The sequence below is a fragment of the Megascapheus bottae genome, chromosome 9, assembly GCF_031878675.1.
Source record: "Megascapheus bottae isolate mThoBot1 chromosome 9, mThoBot2.hap1, whole genome shotgun sequence".
Taxonomy (NCBI): Eukaryota; Metazoa; Chordata; class Mammalia; order Rodentia; family Geomyidae; genus Megascapheus; species Megascapheus bottae.
In genome coordinates this window covers 68,900,712-68,922,974 of record NC_143517.1, presented here as the reverse complement: position 1 = coordinate 68,922,974, position 22,263 = coordinate 68,900,712, and the positions used below count along the sequence as shown (strand labels likewise).

General features: G+C 56.6%; 2 protein-coding genes across 4 annotated transcripts; both read left to right on the top strand.

Annotated features, from left to right (window-relative positions):
• The first annotated feature begins 4,663 nt into the window (after window positions 1–4,663).
• Window positions 4,664–18,537, top strand: Tonsl (tonsoku like, DNA repair protein). The gene is made up of 26 exons (XM_090339645.1): window positions 4,664–4,702; window positions 4,781–4,876; window positions 5,234–5,376; window positions 5,937–6,120; window positions 6,290–6,419; window positions 6,688–6,859; window positions 6,945–7,059; window positions 8,264–8,409; window positions 8,490–8,642; window positions 8,883–9,008; window positions 9,166–9,340; window positions 11,298–11,380; window positions 11,496–11,585; window positions 12,364–12,436; window positions 12,538–12,701; window positions 12,773–12,896; window positions 13,034–13,776; window positions 13,871–13,947; window positions 14,175–14,325; window positions 14,404–14,482; window positions 14,859–15,160; window positions 15,383–15,554; window positions 16,382–16,557; window positions 17,174–17,247; window positions 17,652–17,785; window positions 18,241–18,537. The coding sequence occupies exons 1-26, from the start codon at window positions 4,678–4,680 to the stop codon at window positions 18,423–18,425; spliced, it is 4,092 nt and encodes a 1,363-aa protein (XP_090195771.1). The 5' UTR covers window positions 4,664–4,677; the 3' UTR covers window positions 18,426–18,537.
• An 80-nt stretch (window positions 18,538–18,617) lies between these two features.
• Window positions 18,618–22,263, top strand: Vps28 (VPS28 subunit of ESCRT-I). Of its 3 annotated transcripts, none has more exons than XM_090339631.1 (10): window positions 18,618–18,739; window positions 19,463–19,531; window positions 20,029–20,057; window positions 20,179–20,216; window positions 20,437–20,526; window positions 21,009–21,114; window positions 21,240–21,341; window positions 21,632–21,685; window positions 21,767–21,858; window positions 21,993–22,263. In XM_090339631.1, exons 2-10 carry the CDS (start codon window positions 19,495–19,497, stop codon window positions 22,228–22,230), a joined length of 786 nt encoding a protein of 261 aa, XP_090195757.1. In that variant the 5' UTR covers window positions 18,618–18,739; window positions 19,463–19,494; the 3' UTR covers window positions 22,231–22,263. The 3 variants fall into 3 exon arrangements, with proteins under 3 accessions (XP_090195757.1, XP_090195759.1, XP_090195758.1); XM_090339633.1 differs by having other exon boundaries at window positions 21,941–22,189; XM_090339632.1 differs by lacking the exons at window positions 18,618–18,739; window positions 20,179–20,216 and having other exon boundaries at window positions 19,480–19,531.

Below are 22,263 nucleotides of genomic sequence, written 5' to 3'. Positions count from 1 at the left end.
CTTTCTGTTTTGTTGGAGGGGAAGGTGTGGCCGTGAGTGGACTGTGTGGGAGCGTTGGTTTAGCCCCGGCGTCTAAATCGTCCCTGTCTTGAACCTGTGTGTACCCCCCACGAAAGACTCAGAGACACCACCTGTTCCTCTAGTCTGTCATAGGTTTTGGGAGACCTGACCAGAGAGAGCCAGGGAGGAGCGGAGCCCGGGAGGCTGATGCGGCCACCGTGGGAGCTCAGCAAATGCTTTCGGAGTGCAGGGTGAAATTAAACTCTTCGCAGGCTCTTCCTCAAGTGATGCAGTTTTAGTGAGAGAGAATCCATTCCCTGTACTTACTGCTAAGTAGAGGGCCCTCCTGCTCAGGGCTGTGAGCGAGGCGGCCTCCGTGCTGCTGGCTGTGAAGGATGAAGCCACTGTCCCATGTGACTGCTTGTCTTAATTAGGAGCCAGGGCCTGAGGGAGGTAGGGCCTCTGATGCTGAGTGGAGGCTGAGTAGGGCCAGTGTTTGGGAGGGTCTGCTCCTGGCTCTCTTTTCCCCTGAGAACCTCCAAGCTACTGTGAAGATTATGACTTACCCAGTTCAGTCCTGCTCAGGAGATGAGGATCCTCTGTAATCACATTTTGTTGCTTTAAATACCAAAGAACTGGTTTCCTCTGCCTCAGAGCAGCTCCATCCGCCTCCTGTAGAGTCTGCCCCCCACTGCCACACTGCCCAAGTTGAGAGAGGCAGCGTCACTCAAGTTGTGTGAGTCCGGGTCATTTTATGACTGCCCCTGGATCTCTCCCTGCCTCTGACTCTTGGGACAGCAGGTGGAGAGATGGAGAGGAAGGGCCAGGGCACAGGACACCAGCCCCACCTGTGATCCTGAGCATAGGCTACAGTGTGGACCTCCAAATCAGTTCTCCTTTCTGCCCCTCCCAGGCGGAAAGCCTCTCACAGCTATTTCTAATGGTCCTATGGGTGGTTTGCAAACTGACCTGACAAGCACAAGTTGTGAAGAGGTGGGGTTCTGCCCTGTGCAAACTCCTCACTCCCAGTCCCAAAACCTCCATAGGAGCTGTGGCCTGTGACTTAGGCACAGCCCTCTACAACTTCTTCTGACCCCCACCTCCCCCCCCCACACACCCGACAAACTCCAACCTCCCCTCAAAGAAAAAGGAGGTCCACTCCTGAAGCCCCTCTAGTCTAGTGCGTGATGGTGTGAGGAGCAGGGCAGGGCAGAATTGGCTTGCCCTGTTCACCTGTATTTGGTGGGAGGGCAGCCAGAAGGGTCTTCTGAGGCAGGGCGAATGGGCACGGTCGAGCTGAGACCCGTGGGGGTGGCAGTGGATGTTTGTGTGGCTGCTGGAGATCAGGAGGATAGGGCCTTGGGGCTGTGTCCTGGAGCCCTGCTTGCTCAGTGTTGGGGCAGTAGCCCTCTGCAGGGGAGAAAGGGACAATGGGGCCAACCAGAGGCACATGGGATGAAGGCAATGTCCTCCCTAGGGTGTGATGTGTTTTAGGGTGCCGGAGGACTAACTAAAGCAACAACTTAGCAGCCTAGGGGAGAAAACCTAATGCTCGGGAAGAATACGAGCACATCTCAGTATGCGCTTCATTATCAGGGGCACCACATACACTGGTCTGTCTCCAAGCTCCTACATCACCTTGCTGTCTTGACCTGGCCTTCCATCTATCATCTCTGAGTGGGGCTTCAGCATTGGCAGAGGTAGGCAAGGCTAGGAGGACCGAGGCCAGGCCAGGACTCTTACCCCACTTCCTGTGAGCACCACATCCTTCAGATTGGCCAAAGTGAGACATTTACAAAATTAATAAAATAATTTTTTAAAGAGTGGAATAAGAAGTGTTTTTATGGCTGTTAGAAATGACTTATACGTCACTTTCATGGTTTGTGTTTTCTTTGAATATTTTCTGTATGTGACTGTAGTTTAAAAAAAAATACTACAAACCATGTTTTGTCTGTGTCTCTTTACCAGAACACAACCTACCTCCTGGCTCTGCTAGCCTCCCCACCCAACCCACACCCCCCCAGCCATAGCAACCCCAGCCCAGGGCTTCAGTTCTGAGTGGCACCTTCTGTGTGGTGAGTGGGAAAAAGACACAGAGAAGTCAGGCTTCCTGTAAAGGAGAACTGGGCGCTTGAGAACTGCATTGTCCTGGGGACCTTGGTGAGAATAACAGTCTATATATGTTTTTTCCAGCAACCCTGGGGCTCTTCTTCCTGCCTTCAGTTATTTTCCTGAGCCAGTCTCTGATTCTGCACTTTGTTCCTCATCTCCCACTCCTCTTCCTTCACGGTGTCCCTCACTTACTTTACCAGCTTGCTCTTTCTTGACTATAAAGCCATGCTTTAGATAAAGGAAAGGCCTGTCTCTGCAGACCTCCAAGTCTAGTTTACCTCAGATCCAACTAGAAGCCTAGCACAATATCTCACCCTCCAAAATAGGGCTGCCTGCATCCAGTTTCCCTCTCCCCAGCCTCCCCTGCACAACTCTGTGGGATTGGTCTTGCTGACCCCTGTGGCCTCGGGGCCCAACCTCAGCCAGTATCAGGCAGGCCAGCACTGCCTCCTGTCTGGCCCTGGCAATCCTTAGGTTTGCCTCCCCTTCATACCACTCTCCCCAATAGGTCATGCTATCCACTGGCTGGAAGTTTTACCGTGTGTGTGTGTGTGTGTGTGTATGTGTGTGTGTGTCCTGGGGCATGCTATCGACTGGCTGGAAGTTTTACCGTGTGTGTGTGTGTGTGTGTGTGTGTGTGTGTGTGTGTGTGTGTGTGTGTGTGTGTGTGTGTGTCCTGGGGCATGCTATCGACTGGCTGGAAGTTTTACCGTGTGTGTGTGTGTGTGTGTGTGTGTGTGTGTGTGTGTGTGTGTCCTGGGGCTGAAACTCAATGCAGGAACACTGTCCCTGAGCTTTTTGCTCAAGATTGTCACTGTATTACTTAGCTACAACTCTACTTCCAGCTTTTTGGTGGCTAACTGGAGATAAGTGTCTCATAGACTTTACTGCCTAGGCTGGTTTTGAACCGTAATTCTCAGATCTCAGCCTCCTGAGTAACCAGGATTACAGGCATGAGCCACTGGTACCTGGCTCCATTATCTATTTTGATTAAACTAGAATATTGGGCCAGGAGTGTGGCCTAGTGGTAGAGTGCTTGCCTAACGTGCATGAAACCCAGGGCTCAATTCCTCGGTACCACATATACAAAAAAAAGCCCGAAATGATGCTCTGGCTCAAGTGGCAGAGTGGTAGCCTTGAGCAAAAAGTGTTCCAGGAGAGTGCTCAGGCCTTGAGTTCAAGAACCAAGATTGGCAAAAAATAAAAATTGAACAGTAGAATGTTAAAGTAGGCGGCAGTGGTTCATGCCTGTAATGCTAGCTACTCAGAAAGTTGAGATCTGAAGGGTCACAGCTTAAGCAGAAAAGTTCACAAGACTCCATATCCAAACTAGCTAGCAAAAAGTAGTACTGGAGCTGTAGCTCAAGTAGTAGAGGGACAGCGAAACAGGCCAACCCAAAACCCAGAGTTCAATCTACCTCCCAATTCCAAGGCTGTTGGAGTTTACATCCAGCCTTTACTGGAGCCTTCAGGACACAGCTACGTTTGCCACATACCTAGGGATGGCAGCCCCAAGACAGTCTTCAAGTCAATAGGAGATGGGATACTAGCCACAGAATTCCAGCCATTCAGGCCAGGAGTGTGGCCTAGTGGTCGAGTGCTTGCCTAGCATGCACCAAGTCCTGTGCCACAAACACAGAGAAAACCAGAAGTGGTGTTGTGGTTCCAGTTCTAGAGAGCTAGCCTTGAGAAAATTCAAGGACAGCATCCAGTGTGCTGGGTGGGGGTGGGATTTCTAGACATTTATCAGATCCTCTGAGTATGAAGTTTGGATTCCAATGCTTGCAGACCCTCTCAACTCCCCCCCAGACATGGGGCTTGAACTCAGGGCCTGGGCTCTAACCCTGAGCCTCTCTGTGCTCCAGGCTAATGCTCTACCCCTTCTGCTTCCTGGTGGGCGGTGGTCTTTAGTGCCCGGGCTGGATCTGAACCTCGATCCTCAGATCTCAGCCTCCGCCCTCGGGGGGTCCACCGTGTCCGCGGCCCCTGGCCCGCGCCCTCCGCCCGTCCACCGTGTCCGCGGCCCCTGGCCCGCGCCCCGCCCGCGCCCTCCGCCCTCGGGGGTTCCACCGTGTCCGCGGCCCCTGGCCCGCGCCCCGCCCTCCGGGGGTCCACCGTGTCCCTGCGCCCGCCCGCGCCCTCGGGGGTTCCACCGTGTCCGCGGCCCCTGGCCCGCGCCCCGCCCGCGCCCGCCGGCTCGGGGTGGGGAGGTTCCTTAGTTGTCTCGGCTCGGCTCCCTGCGAAGCTAGGACTTCAGGTGCATAAACCACACAGTGAAGGCGGGGTCGCGTTTAAAAGCCGGTGTCTGTTTTAATTCCGGGAAGAACCTCCAAGGGAAAGAGGAGGGGAGCCCGTCAATGGCGCCAGCGGCCGCGGGGGATCCGCGCGCACCTCCGCCGACCGCGGACTGGAGATCCCGGGGGCGGGGACGCCAGACGACGCATGCGCGCGGAGCCTGCGCGGGGGCCGGAGTGGGCGGGGCCGAGGCGGGCGCGGGAAGTCCGGATCCCCGCGCCGAGCCGCCCGCGCCGCCGCCGCGCCGAGCCGCGCCGAGCCGCGCCGAGCATGAGCCTGGAGCGCGACCTCCGCCGTGGGTGCCTCGGGCCGCGTGCTGGGACGAGGGCGGGGGTTGGGCAGAAACTTAGCCTGGTTCTCTTCCCTCTGCTAGAGCTGAGCAAGGCCAAAGCCAGGGCCCAGAAGAGCGGGCAACTGCGCGAGGAGGCAGCCTTCTGCCAGCAGCTGGGGGAGCTGCTGGCCAGCCATGGTGAGCGGCCGGGCGGGGGGGCCGGGCGGGGGGCCTGGAGGGGGGGGGCGGGGCGCGGGGCCGGGCGGGGGGGGGGGCCGGGCGCGGGGCCTGGCGGGGGGGGGGGCGGGGCGCAGGGCCGGGCGGGGGGGGGGGGCCGGGCGCGGGGCGGGGGGGCGGGGCGCGGGGCCGGGCGGGGGGGGGGCGGGGGGGCGGGGCGCGGGGCGGGGGGGCCGGGCGCGGGGCAGGGCGGGGGGCCTGGCTGGGGGGGGGCGGGGCGCGGGGCCGGGCGGGGGGGGGGGGGGCGGGCCGGGCCGGGCCGGGCCCGGGCTCCCTGCTGCCGCCGTCCCCGTGACCACGCGCCGTCGCTCTGCGCAGGCCGCTTTGCAGAAGCCCTGGAAGAGCACCAGCAGGAGCTGCAGCTTCTGGAGAGCGCCTCGGACCCCTTGGGCTGCGCTGTGGCCCACCGCAAAATCGGAGAGCGGCTGGCAGAGATGGAGAACTACTCTGCTGCCCTGAAGGTGCCCTGCGGTGACGGTGACAAGGGAGTCCCGGGCTGCATACAGGCAGCCTCAGGCTCCGGACTTGGGTGGAGCTGACAATAGAAAGCATTTATGGCTTACCTCGGGGCTGGTGACTCACGTCTGTAATCCTAGATATGCAGGAGGCTGAGATCTGAGGGTTACAGTTCGAAGCCACCCCAGGTAGAAAAGCCAATGAGATGTTTATCTCTAGTTAACTAGTAAAGCTGTGGCTCAAGTGGTAGAGCACTAGCCTCGAGCATCAAGCTCCAGGATGGGCACCAAAAAAAACCAAAGAACATGACCTGAGCTCTGTCTGTGGGGCCCACTGTTTTGGGGGGCAGATGGTAAAATACCCAGCTATCTTCAGTAGTGACAGTGGTGGCTGCAGCATAGAACAGCTGTCACCACTGACAGCCTTTAGCATGGACCAGGTGGGCACGTGTGTCCAACACTCTGGAGCACTGGAGGAGTAAGGGGTTCTCTTGTGCAGGAGTTGCTCTTCCTGGGGTCAGAACTTGTGCTGAAATCTGCTCCAAGGCTTTTCCTCTTCACACTAGCACCAGCATCATTACCTGGAGCTAGCTGGTTCCCTATCCAACTACACCGAGCTGCAGAGAGCCTGGGCTACCATCGGCCGCACCCACTTGGACATCTATGACCACTGCCAGTCCAAGGATTCCTTGCTGCAGGCACAAGCTGCCTTTGAGAAGAGCTTGGCTATTGTGGATGAGAAGCTAGAAGGTTAGTTCCCTTTCCCTGAGTCACTCTGAGTTTTGGAGCCCTCCTTTTGCAAAGTTCCTATATAAGGGGTGAGGGCCTATGTTTCCCCTCACCTTCAAGCTCGCCAGCATCTGCTCTTTGTGCCTTCATGCTGAGAAGTCTCTGAATGTTTTGTGTGGGCATCTTCTAGGGACACTGGGCCAGAGAGAGCTGAGTGAGATGAGGACCCGACTGTATCTCAACCTGGGACTCACCTTTGAGCGTCTGCAACAGATGGCCCTGTGCAATGACTACTTCAAGAAGAGCATCTTTCTTGCTGAGTGAGGCCCATCCCCACCCCAGAAGGGAACAGTTAGCAAGAGGGCAACTTGGCTGGGCTATTGATTTTTCCATGAGTGAGAGGCCCTTCACTTCTGTTTTGCAGTCTGGGGAGGAGGCTGCTTGGATCTGAAGCCACAGCAAGGGAGGTCTGAGATAGAAGCGGCGCCCTGTATCTTGGCTGCATCTTGAGCCCTCTGAGCCCTCTGTCCATGGTTCCCGAGCTGGAGGACCCTGGTGCTCTAATACCTGTTATCCCACCTCCCACAGACAGAACCATCTCTATGAGGATCTGTTCCGGGCCCGGTACAATTTAGGTGCCATCCACTGGTGTGGAGGGCAGCATTCTCAGGCCATGCGCTGCCTGGAGGGGGCCCGGGAATGTGCACGTGCTATGAAGATGCGGTTTATGGAGAGCGAGTGCTGTGTGACCATCTCCCAGGTGCCATTTTTACCTGTTTTGGGTTCAGCCTTATGTGATCTTGGACCCAGACGAGTCTGCAGGTCTCACCTTCCCCTGTTCCCAGATCCTCCAGGACCTGGGGGACTTCCTGGCTGCCAAACGAGCCCTGAAGAAGGCCTATAGACTAGGCTCCCAGAAGCCTTCACAGAGGGCAGCTGTCTGCCAGGGTCTCAAATATGGTAAGTCTCCACAGAGGCCTGGGAGGGAGAGGGTTCTTCTCTCCAGCAGAGAATCCCCCAGCTCAAGACCTTGGGGAATGGCAGCTTTAGAGGCCTTCTCCAGCAAAGGGGTATAGGTTTCTAGTCGAAGAGATCTGCACTGTTGTTCTGCATAATGTAATGGTCAAGGTTACTAGAGGGTAGATGGGAGACTGGCCTGGCCTTTTGTCACAGGGCGGCATCTTTGTTGATAAGCTGAGGGTGATAGTCATTTTCCCAATCGAATAGGGTGGGAGTGTGGATGGCAGGTATGTGCTCAATGCCAACACAGGCACAGTCTCAGTAGTTGACTGCAGTCAGCCCTTTCCGCAGGCAGGCATCATTACACACTGTTATTCTAACTCTTTTTCTTTTCTTTTTGGCCAGTCCTGAGGCTTGAACTCTGGGACTGGGCACTGTCCCTGAGCTTTTTTTGTTCAAGGCTAGCATTCTACCACTTGAGCCACAGAGCCACTTCCATCTTTTTCTGTGATTTAATTGGAGATAAGAATCTCACAAACAGGGCCAGGACTTTGGCCTGGTTGGTAGAGTGCTTGCCTAACATACACGCAGCCCTGGGTTCAATTCCTAGGTACACAGAAAAAGCTGGAAGTGGTACTGTGGCTCAAGTGGCTGAGCACTAGCCTTGAGCAAAAAAAAAAAGTGCTCAAGTGGCAAAAAAAAAAAAAAAAAAAAAAAGAATCTCACAGACTTTCCTGCTCAGGCTGGCTTTGAACCACACTTCTTAGATCTCAGCTTTCTGAGTAGCTAGGATTACAGGTGTGTACCACTGGCCCTCTCCTTTATTCTTTTTTTAACCCAGTTCTAGGGCTTTGAACTCAGGGCCTGAGCACTGTCCTTGAGCTTTCTCAAGACTGGAGTTCTACCACTTGAGCCGCAGCATCACTTCCAGTTTTCTAGTGGTTAATTGGAGATAAGAGTCATGACCGGTTTCGTGCCTGAGCTGAACTGCAGTCCTCAGATCTCAGCCTCCTGTGTATCAGGATTTCAGGCATCGCCACTGCGCCTGGCTTCTTCTAACTCTGGAGGACCCTATACAGTGGACCCTTTAAGTGATCTCCTCTACTCTAAGGCCCTCCTCCCTAAGGGAGCCCACATGACAGGAGTGGGTCTGGAATCAGGCCCCTGGCTGCACCGCCCTCTCACCTCAGGCGTTTTCTGGCAGTGCTGGCGGTGATTCAGCTACAGCGGAGGCTGGAGGAGGCTGAACGCAGCGACCCTCAGGGTGCCTTGGCCATCTGTGAACAGTTGGGGGACTTGTTCTCCAAGGCAGGCCACTTCCCTAAGGCAGCGGAGGCTTACCAGAAGCAGGTGGGTGACTCCCCCGATGGGGTAGGAGGAAGGGTGGAAGAGCAGCCTGGCCCTCACTGCATACTGCATTGGCTCCCCAGCTCCGTGTTGCTGAGCAACTGAAGAGACCAGACCTTGAGCTGGCCATCATCCATGTGTCCCTGGCCACCACACTTGGAGACATGAAGGACCACCGCCAGGCTGTGCACCATTATGAAGAAGAGCTGAGGCTGCGCAAGGGCAATGCCCTGGAGGTGACATGGCCGCGCCCCCCTCTCCCTCCCTCCCCCCGCCCCCCGCCCCTTGTCAGTCGACCTGGCCCACCACGCTCCAGTTTTGAGTGTGGATAGATGTCCCCACTAGACAGGCATTTCCCTCCAAGGACTCTCCACTTCCACCGGATTGGAGACAGCACAAAGCTCAGGCATATCTTCCTGTGTGGGCCGCAGAGGGAAGCCAGCCCCAACCCCCCACCTCTTCCTGCTCTGCTTCAGGAAGCTAAGACCTGGTTCAACATTGCACTGTCTCGTGAGGAGGCCGGTGATGCTTATGAATTGTTGGCACCATGTTTCCAGAAGGCTCTCAGCTGTGCCCAGCAGGCCCAACATCCCTGGCTACAGGTATGCCCCACCAACACAGGATTCCCCACAAGCCCAGCTTCCTTGCAGCTTGCCTGTGCTCCTCGTGCCACATCCCCCTGTCTCCCTGTGTCCTCTGCCCCTCCAACTCTGCTTGTCCTAGCCTGCCCTCGAGCTGTACGTCCCCTTTGCTCCTCAGCGGCAGGTCTTGCAGCACCTTCATGCCGTGCAGCTGAGGCTCCAGCCTCAAGAGGCTCCTGGGACTGAAACCAGACTGCAGGAACTTAGTATAGCCAAGGATGAGGAGGAAGAAGAGGAGGTGGCTGAGGGCAGTGAGGCCTTGGACACAAGTGAGCTGGAACTCTCAGAAAGTGGTAAGGTCTAAGTCCTGGTGGCTGTGCTCCTGGCACTTAACCTATCACCCTAGTCCTTTGACTTAAATTAGACTGATGGGAGCTAGATCTCTATCTATCATGAGTCCTGGGCAGGACTCATGATGGGCCAACAGCTACCGTCGGACAGGACAGCTGGTGCTGCTGTGGAGACAATGGAAGTGGCTGACAGCCTGCAGAGAGCCTGGTCAAAGGCTGAATGGACATCTGCCAGAGAAGGGCTCCCTTTAGAGACACACAGTCCACATCCAGGATAGATGAGACATGTCAAAAAAAACTTTTACTTCTCTGTGATCATATTCTTGGAACGCTGGAGTCCACAGTGGTCAGCCACTGTGGAGGGGAGGGGTCTGTTGGAGCAAGATGCTGACTGAAGCAGTCTTCAGGGTCAGTCAAGATGGAAGGAATGGGCCTGAAAGCAGGGTCGTTAGGAGGCCATAGAGATGTGGCTTCGTTTCGGGCTGAGTGGTGGGCACACAGGGGTCACCCATAAGGTTAGGGGATGTGGCTCCTTGAATAGCCTTCACTTCAGTTGTGAACTTGGGAGGACGTTAGGACTGCAAAAGGACCGTTGGATGCATGGGAAGTCGGGACCATGCCTTAGAAGGGGCAGGTTGATGTGGTTGGTGTGTAAGGGCTAAGGGGAAAGAGGACCATGGGCTTCAAGAAATATCATTTAGCAGGTGGCCACAGCACAAGAGATTGTGAAGAAGAAGGGCATAGAAAAGGCCGGAGGTTAGGCTGGCAAATGTGGCTACTAGTAGATTGTTTGTGTAGCATTCATGTGGCCCTGGGTTCCATTCCTCAATACCACATACAATAAACAAAGATTTTAAAAAGAAAGAGTGAAGCTGGCATGGCAGGTGGCTCACACCTGTAATCCTAGTTCCTCTGGAGCCTAAGATCTGAGGACCAAGGTTCAAAGCCAGCCTGGCCACAAAAGGTCCTGAGACTCTTTATCTCCAATTAACCTCTAGAAAATGGGAAGTGAGGCTTGGCCCCAGGGTAGGATGGTAGCCTTGTGCTGAAGAGCTTGGGTACAACCCCCAGGCCCAGGGGTAGGGCAATATCCATGAGCTGAAGAGCTCAGGGACAGCACCCAGGCCGAGTGCAAGCTCCCTGACCCCGAAAGGAAAAGAAGGAAGGTGAGACTCCTATCTCCAGTTATCACTAGAAAACGGGAAGTGGGGCTGTGGCTCAAGGGTAGGGTAGTGACCTTGAGCTGAAGAGCTCAGGGACAATGCCCAGGCCCGGACATAAAGCCCTGTGACCCACCAAAAGAAGAGAGAAAGAAAGAAAGAGTGAGGCAGTCAGAAGGAAGCAAGGGGTGTCCAATGAGAATCAGAGCAGCCAGGCGTGGTGGCTCATACCTATAATCCTAGTTACTCAGGAGGCTGAGATTTGAGGATCATGGTTCAGAGCCACCCTGGGCAGGGAAGTTTGTAAGACTTCTCTTAAGCTCCAGAAAAGCCAGAAGTTCAGTTGTGGCTCAAATGGCAGAGAGGTAGCCTTGAGGAATGAAATAAAAGCTCAAGGACAATGCTCAGGCCCAGCACCCAAAAAAGAAAAAAACAAGAAGAAAGCCGGGGAGGGACTGGAAAGCCTGGAACACACCGGGCTGGTGGGCCCAATGGCTGATTTGGTGTGCCAAGGTTGCTTCCCAGGAGAGAGGGTATCTAAAGTCTATGAGGAAAACTGGTCTGGGCGCATGGACACGTGCACCTTCCTCTCAGGAGAAGAGGAGTACATGGAAGTGGACTGCTGGCAGGGATGGTGTTGGTCTAGCAGGTGGCTTTGGCACGGCCTTGCTGAGAAGCCTCAGGAACCCATGGGCCCCAGATATCCTTCCTCCCACTGTGGCCAGAGGACTCTGGGTGGAGCAGGGGTTCCTGCCACCAATCTGGAAGGCTCAGGGTTGGTGGGCTTGGCTTTGTTCCAGAGGATGACACCAACAGCCTGTCCCGGCCAAGGGAAGAAAATGAAGAGCTCCAGGGCTGCCTGGGCCGGCGGCAGGTGAACAAGGTGAGGTGACCTGCCCCCCATCCCAGCAATGCTTCCTGCCCCACCCCACCCCGGCCCCAGCAATACTTCCTGCTCCTTATACCTACGCCCTGAGCTGGGGTCGCTGTGCCCACAGTGGAACCAGCGGAATGACATGGGAGAGACCCTGCTCCACCGAGCCTGCATCGAAGGCCATCTGCGCCGTGTCCAGGACCTTGTGAGGCGGGTGAGCCACTCTTATCTGGAACAGACCACTCAGCCCAGCGTCCCTCGTGATGAACAGTGTCCCTAACCACTCATCTTTTTAAACATCATTGTTACTTGTTAGTTGTGGGGGCCTGGGTGCTGTCCCTGGTAGTTCATGGGAGATAAAAGTCTCACAGATGGGTCAGGAGTTTGGCCTAATGGTAGAGTGCTTGCCTAGCACATACAAAGACGGGTTCAACTCCTCAGTACCACTTACCTAGAAAACGCCGCAAGTGGTGCTGTGGCTCACATGGTAGAGCTCTAGCCTTGAGAAAGTCCAAGGACAGTGCTCAGGTCCTGAGTTCAAGCTCCAGGACTGGCAAAAAAGAAAAAAAAACAAGTCTCTCAGACTTTCCTGCCTGGGCTATCTTGAGCTGTGATCCTCAGTAGCTAGGATTACAGGTGTGAGTCAGCAGCGCCTGACACCACTTGTCTTGCCACGGGGGCTAAGGTCTCAGGCACACGTGCCTCCATCCATGCTGTGGTTAAGTGGGCTGAGCTGGCCGTGATGGTGGTGATGGCCTGGGAGCTGAGGCCCTCACCCACTCCTTCCTGCCTTAGGTCGTGCATTGAAACATAGTGCACCATGAGCTTGCTGCTTCGCCAGCCTGGGGTGGGGTTAAGGAGAACAGGGCCCTCATCAGTAAGATGAAGGTCAGAGGAGAGGGCCATACCAGGCCAGGGAGTAGAACTATGGGCCCTCTGTTGTCCCTGAGACTGAGTGATCAGAGGCGGACTCATTCCTGTCCTTTCTACAGGGCCACCCTCTGAATCCTCGGGACCACTGTGGATGGACACCCCTGCACGAAGCCTGCAACTATGGGCACCTGGGTAAGCTGCCCTAGGCCAGACAGGCAGCGGGCTGGACTCAGTGGGTCTGGAGGGGTCTGAGCAGGCTGCTAGGAACATGGCTAATTTCCACCGACCCACAGAGATTGTCCGCTTCCTTCTGGACCATGGGGCTGCAGTGAATGACCCAGGTGGCCAGGGGTGCGAGGGCATCACGCCCCTGCATGATGCTCTGAACTGTGGCCACTTTGAGGTGGCTGAGCTGCTTCTTCAGCGAGGGGCTTCTGTTACCCTCCGAACTAGGAAGGTAAGTTAGGAAAGGCCAGGGGTGGGTGCAGGAGGAGTAGCTTTTGCCTTGCTCAGCTGGGTGCCATACAGGGCCACAGCCCGCTGGAGACATTGCAGCACTGGGTAGAGCTGTACCACAGGGACTTAGACCTTGAGACACAACAGAAGGCAACAGCCATGGAGAAGAAGCTCCAGGTGGCCGCCTCTGGCCCAGGTAAGCAGGGCCTCCACGGGCGCTGGGGATGTCATTCCTAGTCCCTGAGCTCTGACTCTGAGGAGACTGGAGTATAGGGACTGGGAAGGAAGGAAGGGGGTGCCGGCGCTGCCTCATGCTGATTCTGTTTTCTTCAGCCCTGGACAGCTCCTCTGACCTTGCAGCTATTCCAAATGACCACCTGTTCGACCCTGAGATCTCGCCTCCTTCTAGTCCTTGCCTAGAATCCCCTGTATATACCCCTAGACCAGCAAAGGTACCCCTGGTACCCTCTAGGATCTCCCCAGAGCAGGTCACTCTAGCTGTGGCCAGGCCTCGAAGAAGCAGGCACAGGCCAGCCAGCAGCAGCAGCAGCAGCTCTGAGGATGATGACAACATGGGCACCCTTAGGCCATCTCAGAAGAAGCCTAGAAGTTCCAGCATGACACCGGATGTGGTCCACAAGCCTGGCCCTACCAGCAGCAAGGAGGCAGCTGCAGTCTGTGCTGGCCGGACTGCCTTTGAAGCAGCCATCCGAGGCGTGGGCAGTGCTCAGAGCCGATGCCCAGGCTCCTGCACTTCTTGGGGCCTGGGTCAGGCAGCACTCATTCCTGAGGAAGAATACCTGTCGGGGGACTGGCTGGAATTGGATACACCCCTCGCCCGAAGCCGACTACCCCACCTACCCCAGGGAAGCCGGGATAATCGCAGGCCCAGTGCATCAGGGTCAGATGAGGAGGAGCACCTGGTCAGGCCCCAGACCCGGAATAAGCAGAGCCATCTGACCTGTGTACTGGACAAAGCAGGAGATGGCAGTTTGTCTGCAGAACCCCAGAGACTCCCCAGTGTGCCCAGGGTCTTTGGGCCCACTGGGGAAAGCCTTGCAGCAGGCCAGGCCTCAGTGAGTGCAGGAGCTGGCGAGCCAGCTTGGGGGTGGTGGGGGAAGTAAAATGGAAGCCCTATCTTTTCTGACTACCCCTCTCCTTATTTGCCAGGTTCTGATCCAACCACCCTCCATCCGGGTTCGAGTTAGAATTCAGGATCACCTCTTCCTCATCCCTGTCCCACACAGGTAAGGTGTTGCCCACCCTTTTCTAGCCCCTTCCCACACCATGCAGCTATGAGCTAGCACCATTCATGCTGGCCAGGGTCACATAGCACCCTCACGTGACCCTCAGAGCAGCACAGCCAGGCCCACCAATACTTAGGAATGTCCCCTTCAGGGACAGGAGAGCACCAGCTGAGAGATCCATAGGCCCTAAGTGGACCCCAGGGATAAGTGTGCCCTTCCTACCACAGTGATGTTCACTCTGTGGCCTGGCTGGCTGACCAGGCTGCCCAGCGTTACTACCAGACTTGTGGGCTATTGCCAAGGCTCACCCTGAGGAAGGAGGGCGCTTTGCTGGCCTCACAAGACCCCATTCCTGATGTGTTACAGAGTGATGATGAGGTAAGAAGCGGGGTCAGGGGCACGGGCCACCCCTGTCACTGGGCACCTCCAGGGATGCTAAGCAATGGCACTCCCTAGGTATTGGCTGAAGTAACCTCATGGGACCTGCCTCCGCTAACTGACCGTTACCGCAGAGCCTGCCAGAGCCTTGGTCAAGGTGAGGAGCCTGGCTTTGAGTTGAGGTCTGGGCAGAGGAGCGGCCCGTGCCATCCCAGGCCTGCAAGATATCCCTCTGAGCCTCAGGACTGTGCGTTCCAAGATGGGGACAGTAGGGCAGCTAGCTCAACAGTAGGCTCTCAGGAGCAGGATTTCATAAAGCCATCCAAGCCAGAGGCCAGGCCAAGGGAAGGGTCTGACATGGGCTGAGAGCCACCAGCCTGCTTCCCTGGGGTACTGGAGATGTGAGCGTGGTTGAGGAAGGGCAGAGTCCCATGACCTACTTCATGTAGGGGCTGGTATGCTGATGTTGGCATGGCGGATTCCAGGGAGAGGGGATGGGCTCTTCCTTTAGTGACTCTCATCGCCCTCCCTAGGGGAACACCAGTGGGTGCTGCAGGCCATGGAGCGTCAGAGCTGCAGCCCTTCATTTAGTGCCTGCTCCCTGGCCTTGCATCAAGCCCAGCTCACACCGCTGCTGCGAGCCCTCAAGCTGCACACAGTGCTCCGGGAGCTACGCCTGGCAGGGAACCGGCTGGGTGACGGATGTGTTCCTGAGCTGCTGGCTGCCCTGGGCACGATGCCCAGCCTGGTCACCCTTGACCTTTCCTCCAATCACCTGGGCCAGGAAGGTCTACGCCAGCTTGCAGGAGGAGCCATGGGCCAGGCTGCCCTGCAGGTAAACATCCAGGATGTAGATCAACTGTAAGACATTAATATTTCCATTACACTGGGTGTGTGGTGTGGCTGGGACAATTGGCCAGTGCCCAGTTTACTGTGAAACACCAGTCCCTCTGTATGGAGGCCTGGCCCGTGGTCATACTCTAGAGTGGAACACCAGGCCCTCTGGGGGAAGGGCTGAGCCCAGGGTCACGAGAGCTGAATGACTGCCCCTTCACAGAACTTGGAAGAGCTGGACTTAAGCATGAACCCACTGGGGGACAGCTGTGGCCAGGCTCTGGCTTCTGTCCTTCGGGCCTGCCCCTTGCTTAGTACCCTGCGTCTTCAGGCCTGTGGCTTCACCTCCAGCTTCTTCCTGAACCACCAGGCAGCCTTGAGTAGTGCCTTCCAAGGTGAGTGAATAAGGCAGGTCTACACCCTGATCCTATTATGTTGAAAGAAGGAATCGTAGTTGAACAGAATGTCTCTGGGATGTCAGGCTTGGCTTCTTCTGGAAGATGCCAGCTCCTCTGAGCACACAGGTGAATGTGTACATGCTAGGTCTCCCTAGGTTCTGAGGGGCATCTGATGTTTGCCTGGCCTGGCTGGATGTTCCCCTAGGAATCACTCCAGCCCCTGCTACACCATGGGTGGGATCCCAGACAGTCTGTCTTTGCCTCTGAAGTCTCCTATGGCTGCTTGAAGCATCTCCTCTATGAGTACATCTGGATGCAAGGGATTTGGTCCCAGTGTAAGAGACAGGGAACTGGGGCCATCCAGGGGAGCTTAGGAGAGGGAGGGGCCTGGGGTTGGGTAATGACCATGAGAATGCTGCCCTAGCCACCACCCACATACATCCTGACTCAAAGTCACAGCTCCCTCTAGCAGCTAGGAACACAGGATTGAGAAAGCTGGACTCAAAAGACTTGAATAAAAACCCATTATCTCTGCATTAAAAAAAAAAAAAAAATTTCTAAGCCTGGAACGTGGCCTAGTGGTAGGGTGCTTGTCTAGCATGCACAAAGCCCTGGGTTTGATTCCATGGTGCCACATACACAGAAAAAGCTGAAAGTGGTGCTGTAGCTCAAGGATAGAGTGCTAGCCTTGAGAAAAGCTCAGGGACAGTGCCCAGGGCTTGAGTTCATGCCCTAGGACTGGCAGATTCTGGCCATGGACTTGGGGAGAGGTCAGAGTAGAGCAGTCACCCTATGGGGCTAACAGAGGTTCTGATGCCATGCAGATGCTGAACACCTGAAGACTCTGTCCCTCTCCTACAATGCTCTGGGCCCCCCTGCCTTGTCCAGAGCCTTACAGAGCCTACCTGTCCACACCCTCCTACACCTAGAGCTTGGCTCCGTTGCATCCAGCAAAAGCAACTTGGGCCTCATGGACTCTGTTGTCAGATACCTGACTAAGGTACAAAGTGGAGAAGGGTCTTCCAGACTATGACTGTCCCCAGAGGACAAAGAATCCCACAGCCGAGGCACTGAGGGTGGTGGGGGTCGGGGGGCATTGGGATGGTCAGGGGAGACCATGTACCTGTGCAGATGCCTGCCTCAGGAGACCTGGGACTCTGGCCTCTCACTACCCTCGGTAGGTCCCAAGGGGCAAACTGTCCCCCATCCGTGTCCTGGGTGCTTTTTCTATATGACCTTCACAAACCATTTCTTCCACATCCTTTTTTTTTTTCGGGGGGGGGGGGTGAATCATGAGTCTTGAACTCTGGCTGGGCGCTGTCCCTGAACTCTTCAGCTCAAGGCTGCTGCCCTACCCCTGGAGCCACAGGGCCACTTCTGGTTTTCTAGTGGTTAAACAGAGCTAAGAGTCTCTCAGGGTTTTTAGTGCCTGGGCTGCTTTTGAACTGTAGTCCTCAGATCTCAGTCTCCTGAGTAGCTAGGATTACTGGAGTGAGCCACCACACCCAGCTTTCTTCCAGATCTTTAAACAGGCTTTCCTGGGTGTGGTTCCTCTACCAGGAGGAAGGAGGACAGGTCCCCACTGGGTGTGATGTGAGGCCTGTGCTTGTATTCAGGAAGGCTGTGCTCTGACCCACCTGACCCTGTCTGCAAACTACTTAGGAGACAAGGCTGTGAAAGAACTGAGCAGGTAATGACCAACTCCTCCACTGCCATTCTGGGAGAGCCTAATGCGAAGGCCTGGGATTCCAGGAAGCTAGGACGGATAATTGGCTTTTTCCAGCATCTACTCACATCTGGGCTGGCCCTGGCAGACATTTGCCTTTCTCTCTTTTTTTTATTACACTTTTGTGGCTTTAGTGGATCCTTTCTTTCTTTCCCATGTGTGTAACATTCCATGTAAGGATTCTTAGTCCTCTAGAGCCTCAGCTAGCTCCTGAATATAGCAACAGGTACTCAAGCCTAGCAGGCACAGCCAGAGCTGGCCACTGTAATACTGAACCCTGGTTTCTGGAGGTGTGGTTTATCTGGGGGCCGCCTTTCCTGGTGATAGAGGTCTACCCCTGGACACCCATCCTGTACTCATCATTTCAGGTGTCTCCCTCTCTGCCCCACACTCATCTCTCTGGACCTCTCTGCCAACCCCGAAATCAGCAGTGTGGGCCTAGATGAGCTTCTGTCCACCCTTCAAGAGCGGCCCCAAGGCATCAGCTTCCTTGGCCTCTCAGGTGAGGACTGGATGTGGCGGCCATTCCTGCCATGCCCCCCCACTAGCCTTCTCAGTGTCCCACGTATCTCCTAAAGAGCTGTCCTGACCAGGTAGGGAGTACATGTGGGGCATAACAGAAAAGGAACATGAGACAGGGGAAGCCCAGAGGTCTCTGCCTCGCCCTGGCCATTTGAGCCTGTAAGGAAAGGGAGGCCATCAGTGCACTGACCCACCTCCTCCAGGGGCTACTCAGGCTCTGCCAACCTCTGCTGTAGCTTGTGCCCCAGCCACTCTAGGCCAGCGCCCACGTTGGCTGGGGGGTAGACTCCAGGAGGAGCATCCGATGAACTCACCGATCGGTACCCGGGCATGCCAGGGTTCCTGTTCCTCACCCCCTGCTCCCCGGGTTCTGGCCTGTGGCCAGTGGGGAACCTCTGTGAGCCCCACTTCCCCTGTCCCCTCCCCCCTCTGCAGGCTGCTCCATCCAGGGACCCCTGAGTGCGGGGCTCTGGGACGCCATCGTCGCGCGGCTGCAGGAGCTGCAGCTGTGCAGCGGGTCCTTGTGCCCCGAGGACCGCGAGGCCCTGCGCCAGAGGCTGCCGCCCTCCCGCTCGGCCGCGCTGGACCGCGGCCCTCTGCTCTTCTTCCGACGCCTCTAACCCGTCCGCTCTGCCAGTGAACCCTTAATAAACGAAGCTGCTCTCGTCTCCGGGCGAGGGGCGGCTCTCACGGTGTCTTAAGCCCTTTCCTGCTCCAAGTCCGCTTGGAGACCCGACTAGCGCTAGCTGCGCACGCGCACGGCGGGGGCGGGGCTATCCGCGCGCACGGCGGGGGCGGGGCTACCTCCGCGCGCTGGCGTAGGGAGGAGGATCGAGCGCCGACCTCGGCGCCTCGTCGATCGCGGCGGGCGCAGGCGCCAGGAGCGGCGGGCGCGGTGTTGCGGCGCCATCTCTGGGAACGCCGGGGACACCAGGTACGCCGAGGTGGGGCGGCGCTCGCCGTGGCGGCTGCGGACCGTTCTGCCGCGAAGCACACCCCGACTCCGTGCCCTGACCGTCTCGGGTCCCGCCCGCGCCATCCGCCCGCGGGCGGGGCGGGGCCCCGGGTTAACCCAGGCCTGGCGTTGGCGGGCGCTGAGCCGCCCGGCCCCGCCCCGCGCCCCGCCGGGCGCCGCCTCGGCGCTCCCCACCTCGCCTGCAGCCCCGGGAATGGCAGCCGCCCGCTCCGTGACACGAGGCGCCCCAGGGCGCCGCTCCCGTCCTTCAGTGAGGCTCCGGCCACGCCTCTTGACCGGCGGAGTTCCACCCTGCGCTGCCTGCTCGCTCGTCCCGTCCTGCACCCCTCCGGCCAGAGCTCGCCCAGGCTTCCCGTTGGCCTTCGCGTAGCTCAAGCCGCAGCCCCCAGCCTTTTTGTTCCTCTGTGTTCATTGGAGCTGGAAAGGATTGTTAGCGATCTGCTCCTGTGCCCCACATCCGGCCTACTCCAGGCCCTACACCAGCTCGCTCCTGTCCCTGCCGCACAGTGGCGTCAGCTACACTGCAAGGCTGCACGCCAGACCGTCACTCTCCTCAGCGCTCCTTCCGTGTGAGGGGCCCGGCACCCTGTGCACAGGGCCGCTTTCTGAGAACTTGGCCTCCAAGGCCCTGCTCTTGGGCCTCCAGAGTCCCCTTGAGTCCGTGTTTGCTCTGTTCCGCAGGTCTTTGTGCTGTGGCCACCAGAACCTAAAGGATGTTTCACGGGATCCCAGCCACTCCAGGAATGGGAGGTGAGTGTGATCGGAGTTGGACAAGGTCTGAAGGGCCCAGCAGTCCCTGCTGTGGGGACTGAGAGGGATGGTGTTAGGGGATTCCCCTCCTCTACCCTCCATGAATCTTTGGGGAGTGGTCAACAACAGAACAGATTATGATGGATTGCTAAGACCATAGATGCCCCTGCTGGGTACAGATGACCAGCTACAGTGTGCCAGAGCCGTAGCTGTCCTGTGTGTCTCTGGGTTACCAGCCAGAGATTGTGAAATGTGTGCCAGAACTTGTTTGTACCATGTTATAATGTTATAAGCAAGGCGTGTACTGGTGGATTGGCTGGCCTGGCATGCAGCCCAGCAGCCTCTTGGAGGCACTGTTGTGCCACTGATGATGGAGATGAGCTTGGAACCCCTATCCTTCAGAGACATATAAAGTAACTGAATTGGGGCTGGGACTGGAGCCTACCTGGGGCTCACTGTGTAAGCCCACCTGCCAGCTTCTGCTTGTTTTGTTCCAGCCCCTGGGAATAAGCCGGAACTGTATGAGGTGAGTAATAATAGAGGCCTGCCTGACTGGCACTGGCCCATAACAGACCCCTCCATGCGGCTCCCACCCGCGGCCATTGAGTGGCTAAATGGAGCGAGCTACCATACCCCTCTCCTAACAGGAAGTGAAGTTGTACAAGAATGCCCGGGAGCGGGAGAAGTAAGTTGTGTGGCTTCTCCCAGCATTTACACTGTACCCATCAACCCTCCCCTAGACCCATTGCCATATTTATGTGTTGGGGGCATCTGCCAGGGATACGGGGGGAAGTGGCCAGTGTTGTTGCTATAGCTATGATCTGGGGCAGGAATTTGCTGCCCTGGACACCAGAGACCTGGGCTTCCTGCCTTAGGACTATGGCCTGATAGACAGGTTATCTCAGGTATGACAACATGGCAGAGCTGTTTGCGGTGGTAAAGACAATGCAGGCATTGGAGAAGGCATACATCAAGGACTGCGTGACTCCCAACGAGTAAGTGAGCCTGCTAGCCTGTAATGTCTAACGGGTATCCACCCTCAGAATCCTCAGAGGCTGTGAGTTTTGCCTAGTGGTAGAGTGCTTGCCTAGCATGCATGAAGACCCAGGCTCAATTCCTTGATACCACATACATAGAAGAAAAAAAGCCAGAAGTGGTTTTGTGGCTCGTGGTAGAGTACTAGGCCCAAGGACAGTGTCCAGGCCGAGTTCAAGCCCCATGACTCACCAAAAAAAAAAAAAAAAAAAGTCAGAAGTGGCACTGTAGCTCAAGTGGCAGAGTGCTAGCCTAGAGTAAAAATTGTCCAAGGACAGGGCCCAGGCCTTCTGAGTATGAGCCACCAGTGTCTCCCTTGTTCAGAGTGGTTTTCTCATACAGACTCAACAAAAAGCCTAGACTCTGAAATGGCTAACGGGATACAGGATGGATGGGACTAGGCTTTTCTCGGATCCATAGCAGCAGCTGGCTGTCTCCCTAGGTATACTGCAGCCTGCTCCCGTCTCCTGGTCCAGTACAAAGCTGCCTTCCGACAAGTTCAGGGCTCAGAAATCAACTCCATTGATGAATTCTGCCGCAAGTTTAGAGTGAGTGAGCAAGTCCCCCGTGCCACAGGAAAGGTGCAGGCTGCTGGTGGATACCATCGTGCGTGGTGACCTGCCTGCACAGGCACCATCCCCTTCAAGGCTTGATGCCCGTGTCTGCTCCACAGCTGGACTGCCCACTTGCCATGGAGAGGATCAGGGAGGACCGGCCAATCACCATCAAGGATGACAAGGGCAATCTCAACCGCTGTATCGCTGACGTGGTCTCGGTGCGCAGTCCCCGGCCCCAGAGGACCATGTGTGCAGTGCCTGCCAGCCAGCACCTGGGTGGAGACCCCTAGGGCTGGGCCTGCATCCAGGGGGGCTCAGAGGCCTGCAGACACCTGTGAGGGGAAGTGGACAGTCCCACCCGAGCAGGTCTTGAATTGGGCCCTGTCAGGCAGGGAGGAGTCCCCAGGCTTTGGAATGGGATGTAAGGACAGAGGAACCAGGGAGGAGGGTGGAGTTCAGCTCTGGACAGAGCTCCCCACGAGGTTGCCTCACGTCTGTACCTCCGTAGCTGTTCATCACAGTCATGGATAAGCTGCGCCTGGAGATCCGTGCCATGGACGAGGTACAGGGGTAGAACTGGGAGGAGGGGCCTGGTGGGAGGGGAAAGGGCAGAGGGGGTGTCAACCAGCACCTGTGGCTGCAGATTCAGCCAGACCTGAGAGAGCTAATGGAGACCATGCACCGTATGAGCCACTTGCCTCCAGACTTTGAGGGCCGCCAAACCGTCAGCCAGTGGTAAGTGCCTTTCCCGGGCATGCGGAATCATATAACTGACACTGCAGTCTTGCTCCCATCCCCACATAGAGCTTGTCCCCAGGTTGCAGACTCTGAGTGGCATGTCTGCCTCTGATGAGCTGGATGACTCTCAGGTACGCCAGATGCTCTTTGACCTGGAGTCAGCCTACAACGCCTTCAACCGCTTCCTGCACGCCTGACCCCGGTGTCCCACGGCAGGCACTGGGAAGACAGCCTCAGGAGATGCTTCCTAATTCTTGTGTGTTCCTATTTACCCTGGATTTCTGTGTTGTTAGGGTCTCAGCCCCAATAAAGATGCTGTGTAACTCTCCTGCTATGGCAGCTCTCCTCTGTCCACTCTTCTGGCTCTGAGCACTGAGTCCTAACACACACACACACACACAC

Coding starts and splice junctions, on each gene's coding strand:
- Tonsl (XM_090339645.1), top strand. CDS start 4,678: ATGAGCCTGGAGCGCGACCTCCGCC. Junction 6,420..6,687: donor AAGAGCATCTTTCTTGCTGA/GTGAGGCCCATC, acceptor CACCTCCCACAG/ACAGAACCATCTCTATGAGG. Junction 7,060..8,263: donor CTGCCAGGGTCTCAAATATG/GTAAGTCTCCAC, acceptor GTTTTCTGGCAG/TGCTGGCGGTGATTCAGCTA.
- Vps28 (XM_090339631.1), top strand. CDS start 19,495: ATGTTTCACGGGATCCCAGCCACTCCAGGAATGGGAG. Junction 20,527..21,008: donor GACTGCGTGACTCCCAACGA/GTAAGTGAGCCT, acceptor CTGTCTCCCTAG/GTATACTGCAGCCTGCTCCC. Junction 21,342..21,631: donor GTATCGCTGACGTGGTCTCG/GTGCGCAGTCCC, acceptor GTACCTCCGTAG/CTGTTCATCACAGTCATGGA.